Here is a 9,080-nt window from a genome sequence, read left to right on the forward strand (position 1 = left end):
TGGTCATTTCAACTTTGGCTGTTCTTATCACGTGTTGCGTTTTAAAAATCGGTTAAGATGTTAAAAATCAGTGTGTCTGATAAAAAAGTGCTAAAAAGTGGACAAGGTTGATTCGTCAGAAAGATTATTCGAGAGCTATTTTGCAGCAGTTGGCCTCCACTCAAAATAATTTCCAAGGTTACTCATCACTGACAAGTACATGGAAAAAAAACATTAAAATGTTTTTTAAATCTCTGTCTTGAGAGTTTCCAGCAATAGTCACACAACCTTGATTTATGGAAGATCATATATTCTATGATGAAAAACAACTCAACTCAACTCAAAACAGAACAAAAATAATGCCTCAATTGCTGACTTTTTTCCCCTGCCACTTTTTATTAGACGTTAAGATTCCAAACTTGACAGAAAAGATAAAATACAGAAATATTTCAAATTGAGCAGGATTACAACAGCTAACATACACACAGACACAGAAGGTTGGGTAGCTACTACAAAATGAAGTGAATGTTCTTACAAAGATAATGTTATTCAGTGTAAAAATATGAGAAACTCTTGCACTTTGAATGGTGCACGGAAGTTTTACACCACAGAAAACCAATAATAAAAAAGATTCAAATCATAATAATAGTAAAAAAAAACAAAAACATTTAAAATGAATGCCCTTCCGCTTTTTGAGAACAATGAAATTCAATTTTCAGTGACTACAGATGCCGTAACGCAGAACTCTGAATTTACAACCAGCATTGGCTGCATGTGTATGCTTTTTTTTTCCCAGCGCTAGTGGCATTTTGGGAACTGTCAGTAATCTTGGCCACAGGTGAGAAAGTGTCACGCGGCAGCCAGACTCATCTAGCTGAGTGACAAGTTGGGAGGCTGTATTGCGGTTCATCTTTGTCCCCAGAGGTGTCGAGTTGCACTTTGGTCGCTTCAGGAAACCAAATCTTTCACCCCAGTTTATCACAATCTTTATCAGTGAGTATAATCATGTAACAACCAGCATGGATGCATCTGTGTCTCAAAGTGTTTGACATGAAAACAAAACGATTGCGTTTTTTTAATGGTCAGAACTGACAGAATGACACTGGTGATTTTAATGACAGAAGCCACTGGTGATTATAGGGCTGAATTATTAGGCCAAACAACAAAGATAGTGTGTTTCCGGTAACATGAAATTTCAGCATAGGGTCGGTAGGTCGGACAAAGTTTTTTTTTTTAAATCTTTTTTTTTTTCCATCAAAAATTTAAACAAAGTAACCATAAAACATAAAACAAGAAGACATTGAACCCGCCGCTGCGCGGCCGGTGCCGCCGCCACCTATTTAGTTTTCTCCCCTCTCCGGACTCGGGGGGCTGGGGCGCGCCGCCGCCTCCGCCGCCGTCCTCCTCCGCCGTCCTCCTCCGCCCTCGGTTTTTACTCGGCCCGTGGTGTTCATCAAATAGTTCGCTGAATTTTTTTCGATACATCAATGGATGCTATTTTCTTAACATTACGGTGCGAGCATGCGAATGTAACACAGAAAAAACAGTTTAAACTGTCGTCAGAGATCACGGCCGCCGCCATGTTTCAATGTTGTTGACAGACGACAGGGCAAACGACGCACGCGCTCAACATGAATATCGCGAGAGTTTGCACTGATGTAAACCCTCTACACAAAAATGTAGAGTTTTTTTTGAAAAAAATGCTGACCGTAAAGTTTTTTTTCGACATAGAATTTGTCGGGTTACCGGAAACGCACTACTTTTTTTTCTACGCCTTAATTGCCCTTATCCTCAATATTGCAATTGAAACATATATATAAATCACAATTTTCATTGTCTTTTTACACCTTGGAAAAAAAAATGTCAAGTCCAACAGTCGTTCTCCATACAAGGCATATCAAGTGTTACAAATGTGTAGTTCAGTGGTTCTTAACCTGGGTTCGATGAACCCCAGGGGTTCGGTGAATCGGTCTCAGGGGTTCGACGGAGCCTCTGCCATGGAGATTAAGACACACCCGACTCAACATGTCAATTAGTTATGACACGCCCGCTTGGCCATCTCCGGCTGCAGATGATCACATTACGTTGCTTGTCCAATCAGTGCTGCGGGAAATTTAGTTCGCTCAGTAGTCACCGTGTGACCGGCGTGATAGTACGTTATACAATTTAAAAAAAATATACTTAGACCATGTAATTTTATTTACTTCTTTCTATATTTAATAAATGTGTTTTTTTTAATGTCTTGAATTTGTTAAAAAAAAAAATCTAATTTTTATTTTTCACTAACGAAGGGTTCGGTGAACGTGCATATGAACTGGTTGGGTTTGATACCTCCAACACGGTTAAGAACCACTGGTATAGTTGATTCGAACTTTTTAGATTTTGCTACTGAAGTCTGTATTCTGCTCATATTTAGTCATGCTGTATAACCTTCCCATGCCCACAGCGTAGCTTGGCGTCCTTGCAACAATCATCTCCTAGAATTGGAATACTCTTGTATGATTCCTCTCTTCTTAGTTAGATTTGATGGTTAAGGTGTTATTCCTCTCTGTTAGTTGTGTTTGTTCAGACACTTGAAAGAAACAATGTAGAATGCTGTTGAAGGTATTTCCTGCTCACTGTGTTTACAATCACCTTTAGTGCCCCTCGACCCCCATCACTTTTAGGGCCCCCCTCCACAGGACATGTTTAACATCAAAAGAGGAACTGTTATCTCAAGTATCTGTGTTCCTGCCATCACACCAAATGGTGGGTCGTGGTGGTCTGGTCTCACCTCACCACTCCCAACTTCTTCCAGCCACACCAGGCTTCCTGATTGAGATCTGGACCCCTCAGGAGCCCGAATCGATTCGTAAACTGCAGAAAATAAATTAAACCCTTCGAAGGAACTGTTCATCGACTCCAGCCTTTATTTGAAGAACCAACGTTCTCCTCGTCCGAAATTCAACGAACGCGTGGGGAAAGAGAAGGCCGCTCTTCCCCCAACACTACATAGCAGAGTCCTTTCAAAGGGTGCACTTCCTCAAAACGGTACAAAAAGTGCAAGGATATGATGAATGATTATAATTATCAATAATAATAATAAAAGAGGGTGAAAAAAGGAGCAATCATGTGTAATAACTTAAAATAATATCGGTACAGCATTTCTTTTCAACTTCCTCAATCAGAAAACTGAATTTTGTGACTTCTCAGGCAACTTCCGTTGAGTTTCCTTTGGGTCCGATGGAGCCAAACATCAGTGTAGCAGCCGTCTTAGGAGTCCCTGAGATCTTACAATCTTCCCAACACATTTTCACATCATCTCATTTTTTTATTTCTCTTCGCAGTCAACGTATACTCTCTCACTTGCCAAGAAGCTGCCCTAAGCTGCTGAAGAGGTGCGGCTTTGCTCCACGGTGTTGAAGACGAGACAGACGCCGGCAGTGAGCAGCAGGTGCATGGCCTCATAGAGTAATTTGGGAGAGAAAACGCTCCATATGAAGAGATGGTAGCGCAGGACAGTCACCAGAACAATGTAGGCTGCCGCCGGCACCGACCTGAGCAGAGCCAAACAGTAACAGCCGTGGCCCATTGCGACGGGACTCCTGCGGAGCAAAATGCATTATCAGACGAGGGAACGCTGAAGTCAACAGGATGAAAATGGCAACGTAACCGCAAGTTACTGTTCTGGAAACTTACCATTTGTCTCTCAAGACTTGGTGACACAGCATGTGGCCCATTGCCCAAGTTTAGTCTTAAGCTCGAATCCAAGGACAACGGCACCTTGCCTGACTAGTTTAATTTTTAATTGAATTCATTGTACTCATTATGTTGCCTCGAGGGCATATTCAAACTCACACTTAGCCGTAACAATATGTTCAATTGATATCTACACGGCAGTGTGAAAAGTGAATGTGATTAAAGTTTTTAGGGAAGAAATTGGACACCAATTCTATTGCGCAAGTGGTGATAATGTTGCTTGTCGGTCGACACGAAATGTGTAATTCCTGGGCTAATGGCATATAAAAGGACTTGATGCTGACCTGTATGCATCAATCTGGATCTGGTCCAGCAAAATATAACCTTTATTTGCTATGTCCTGTGTGTAGTCACGCAATAATACATTACCACTCATATTTTGATTTTGAAAGACCACATGTTCATTTTAGTGCATTAGTTTTACTGATCAGCATTGAAACAGTTGGTACGTAAAAACCCATCGTGGCTAAACAAAAATTAATTGCTAAAAAAAAAAAAAAAAAAAAAAAAGTATGACGATCCACACTCGTCATACATAGCAAAACCCTTATTTGTCTAGAATGCCAATCACCCACCAAAAACTTTGTATATGGTCATTATGTCATTACAACTCTCTCTCTCTCTGTGTCACCTCCTGTCTCTTCTTTTTTTTATCTCTCCTTCCTCATGCAGTCTTTTTCTACCCTGGCACAGCCTCCCTTGACTGACTTGGGCCTGCCGCATTGTCATTAGGAATTGCATACATGCAAATAAAAAAATAATAAAACAGTACCGTTACTTATTTCAGTCTGTGAGGATTCTCAATCTTTTCATATTGTGAGACTAGCCACTATAAATTACAAAACAAAACCTGCCACATCTCATCAACAGGCATAGCATATTATAGCCTGTTGAACATTGTTTCTTGGGGTTAAAAAAATATGTAGTGATTCTATAACAGGCTCAGCACTGCAAACATTTTCATAGTTACAAATATCTTGGACCAAAAGTGATTATGATGTTTATCAGCCTACCGGCCAGAAGCAAAAACGCACGAGAGTGATTAAAAAAAGACGATTAATCAGTCTTCTTGCTTGAGACAATGTGCACTGGTGTGCAAACGAGGAGATTTGATCAGGCAGAAGTCCCAGGTAAGGAGGAGGGAACTTCGAGCAGATTCCAAAGAGGGGGAGGGAAGAAATGCAGATGAAGTAGGAGACATGGGAAGGAGTCCAGTTTGGAGGGAGAAATTTCAACAGAAAGCCAGTAAAAATGTGTTACGATTATATGGATGTTATTTGGCTGCCATTTATATTTCTGATCTGCGGTCTCATCAACTACAACGGGCAAGTGCATAAATTCAAAGTATTTGAGATTTTATTTTTGGACTTATCTTGAGTGTTTACTGTGTAGCTATGTATTATTTTCTCTCGAGAAACTTACCATATTTTTTGGACTACAAGTCGCACTGTTTTTCATCATTTGGCTGGATTTCTACTCAGGTGCGACATAGTTCGTACTGGCCCCCGAAATCCCATTCCCTAATCACGTTAACTTTTTTTGGAGGTAGGCAAACTATGAAAGTGTATTATCACCGGTGGCCCGAAGATGGTGGCAATGCAATACAAGTATTTGCCGACTCCCAAAATAAAGTAGAAGTAGCAAAAGCAGTAGAAAAAGAAGTAGAAGAAGACTTGGCTTCTACCTTAGGCCACAATGCGATGTGGGATTCTAGTTAAGGGAAGCCATTTTAAATGAAAAAGAAAAGCTTTCCTGGAGTTAGAAGCCGAAGTTTTGTCCATCCATAACTCGTTTGTTCCCGTCAACACGGGGTGTGTTCGGAAATTCACGCTGTTGCTCTGACCTCACACCATCTGTGTGTGTGTGTGTGTGTGTGTGTGTGTGTGTGTCTGTGTGTGTTCAGAGAGAGCTCCCTTCCTACTAATTTCCCAAACGTAGCCTATGTTATAAACTAATTATCAGCTTGTGCTTGAACTGTTTCCATCTGTACTGCCCGATGCGCTGAGCTCTGGCACTCCTTTTTTGGGGCACTCTGGATAACGGAACGGCACATAAGAGCAACGCTTCGAATTTTTGAATGGTTGAAGTGAAGCAGTGCGTGCTTGGAGCATATTTCAAACAAACCCGCGATAAGGGAAGAGGGATTTTCGCTGTCATTATCAAATGTTTTTAGAAGCAATTTTTCTATCGCTTATTCAATGTATTGATCGAATAATGTGATGAAACTTTATGTTGCATTAAATTGCATTACAAATCATATCAGTGCTTCCCGATAATTACTCCTCGTCCTCCTTTTGGGATTACGGCGCTTGCCAGAAGTGTAGTTTATTCACCGCCATGGAGGTGATTATTAGTGATTTAGAGCAGCGGCTGCAAAATGTGTTTAGCCATGAGAGGTAGCCAGTCATAGCAAAAAGCTAGAGAGAATGGTTCATGTTAGTGGAGGGCTAAGCGTTGCACATTAGTACTTGGACAGGGAATTCTTGCACGGGTTTTGTGATTCCTTAAAAATCATTTTAGAGGTACAAGATGGGGCCAGAGGGGGAACATTTTTTTTCACAGATCATTTTACTCATGTTATACTGTCAAGTCAGACTGACTGGTATGCCTTTCTGTATAAGGAAAGTTAGACATTTATATGCCTTGACAATCTAACAAGGGCGGATTATGTCCTGCATTGTGAATAGTTAACGAGCTACATTGAAAGTCACACATAGCTGCAAGCGGCATCGTGAAACAGGCATACAGCGGGTGCAGCATTCATTAGAGGCCGCAACATGAAAGCGATGGGCCGACTAAACAACATCCTAACGACTCACCAGGGAGAGCCACAAAGCGTGTGGTGAGGAGGCTTTAACGCAGCCGCTTGGCAAATCAATTGTGCTGTTAGACGAAATGTAATTTAGGCTCTGCTTGCCCGGTTGTACAGACGCCCAGTGAAACAGATCAATGTGAGAGCGCTGCGTTTGAATTTATTTAATTATGCCTTGTGAGATTCTCTCGTGCTTCCCCAAATTAATTAGTAAAAGCAAGGCTAGGCTGATGTGCGCAAGCTTTCATCCCTTCATGATTTAACATTTGGGTTTCTGGCAATAGATACGTGGTCGGGGATGACACCGTGGTGACAGTTTTCACAGCATTATTTTCAATGTGGAACAAAAATTCTAATTATTATTCATTCATTTTAATAAGTCTTGAATACATGTTTTAGGGGAGTGGTTGATGGAGGCGGGGGAGGGAGAGGTTGTTGGGATTACGGCGGGATCCTTTCGTCGTCCTCTGCGTGTTCGTTTGAATTCGGGCTGAGGTGAGGTGTGAAATCAGAGGCTGGAAATGGAGAAGTTCTTGCAAGAAGCTTTATCTGAACGTTCAGGGCACAAGTGCGATACAAGCAATCGTTGTGGTTAAGGCACAAATGCGCTCAGGCAACATCTCTAGACAAATCTTATATATCCTAAGCAGGGCGTCACTCCTAATGGATATCTCCCTTTCGGTTTCTGGATGACCGCTCTAATGTTCTTGGCTTTTTATCATTTCTTAATGGAATCATCAAATACTTTTATTTTCGAAAGACATAAAACATAGTGGCAGTGCTTTTATTGTTTATTGGAACATTTTAGCTTTTTCAAGAAGCCGTCTTAACGCTGGCCTCCACGAAAACCATATTTGTTTGCAGGGCCTTTGCTTTTGGTTGGACCGAGGCTGCAAGCTTGAAACCCCAAGCCAGTCAAGAGATGCACTTAGTGTTGTCTGGTCTATGTCTGCAAAAGGTATTAACACTATTTTCCGTTGCTAAGGCAGTTCAAGTCAAGGTCATATCATAAAGTTCAAGTGGAGGTCACATTTCAAAGTTCAGAGCAAGGTCACACTGTAGTAAAAGTCTGTCTGTCCGCAATGAGTAGTTTAAGCTAAACATGCAAATAGATAAATGTTGGCTTCATGGTTGTTGAAATGTTTTTTTTTTCTTGTTCAAGGGCCGCCTCAAAAATACTTGGCTCTCCAAGTAACACCATAATAACCAACATTAAAATAGAGTAGCATAGCGGGCCAAAGTGTTCATCAAAACTGAGGCAGCAGTTCTTTCCCAAAAAGTAGATTCAATAATATCGTAAGACCCTGTCATCTAATGCAGGGGCCCCCAACCTTTTTTTGCCCCACGGCCCGATTTATGTCAGACAATATTTTCAGGGACCGGCATTTAAAGTGTGGCGGAAATAATACAACGAAATAATATGGTATGAGCTGCATGAAAACTGTGGCGTTTTCGAAATATAATAAACCATACATGGCAATTTTCCGCGGATTCGCGGAAATCCGCCGTTTTATTTCTTAAATTGATCATTTTTGTGAATCGTCTAAATCCGTTGAGAAAATTTTAGGGGCCGTCAGGTACCTTATCGTCGAGTTTTCACGAGCTCTCCCGAACAGTCTCTCCGTTTTCCGTTTGTAAACAGCCCTGCGATTGGACGTGTATGAAAGCTTCAACTAATCAGATCACTGAAGGCATTATTTGTTGCGGAAGTCTTAGCTCGATTATAAACGGCCCAGCGATTGGTTAACTACAAGCGATTGGACCAATCAAATTGCATGTAACATATTGTTTTACCTGATTCATGGCGGCCTGTTCGTCTCGCAAATTCATTGTTCTGGGATCGTTTTGAGCGGAATTATGAAATTTTTGACGAAAGATCAGGAGTCTTTAATCCTAGAAATTGACTCAAATGTCAAGAATAAATTCCGATTGGACTGGCTTGACAGAAAAGTCACTGTAAAGGTTAAAATTGGTTCCAAGTTCGACGAAGTTACAGAAGCTCTTGGACAATTTTTGAAGAAACCAGACGTAGCAGGCAAAGCTTATTGTGTGTATTGTAGTGACTTAATTAACTATGGCTCCCGTGGAGCAACGAAATCTGCTCCACTGATGCCCTTCGCCGATAGACAGGTACACTCCGAGGTATATACTTTTTTATTCAAATATACGAGGATGATATTTTCAATTTTATTTGGTATGCATTTGTAGCAACAGCATGATAACATTTATTTGTTTTTATTTGCGTTTTATATTCATATTGATAATTCACGTTTTGTCTTGGATAATAAAGCACGGTTATGCATAATAAATTGTATGCATAATAAATATTCACTATCACTGTATGAGGTAAGAATCAACAGCTTTTTATCACATTTACACAACACTTTATGAATACAAGTCATGAACAAATCTTAAATATGGCAGGGAATGTGTTTACTTTTTTAGTTTTGATTTTGAGCAACAAATTTGGAGTTACATCTTGGTGCTCACCAGGAATGCATAGGCAAAATTGCACAAATTTTCACTTGAAAGAATAGTGGCGATCTTGGGA

At 40.7% G+C, this 9,080-nt stretch overlaps 1 protein-coding gene across 1 annotated transcript in view; it reads right to left on the reverse strand.

Annotated features, from left to right (window-relative positions):
* Positions 1-3,126: 3,126 nt before the first annotated feature.
* The window catches only part of pigg (phosphatidylinositol glycan anchor biosynthesis class G (EMM blood group)), a 37,762-nt gene continuing 31,808 nt past the window's right edge, over positions 3,127-9,080 (reverse strand). The window contains exon 13 of the mRNA XM_019870022.1: positions 3,127-3,563. Coding sequence (XP_019725581.1) covers positions 3,341-3,563 — 223 coding nt within the window. The 3' untranslated portion in view covers positions 3,127-3,340. The remainder of the gene's footprint in view (positions 3,564-9,080) is intronic.

The sequence above is a fragment of the Hippocampus comes genome, unplaced genomic scaffold (genome assembly GCF_001891065.2).
Source record: "Hippocampus comes isolate QL1 unplaced genomic scaffold, H_comes_QL1_v1.1 scaffold9, whole genome shotgun sequence".
In the NCBI taxonomy this organism is placed as follows: Eukaryota; Metazoa; Chordata; class Actinopteri; order Syngnathiformes; family Syngnathidae; genus Hippocampus; species Hippocampus comes.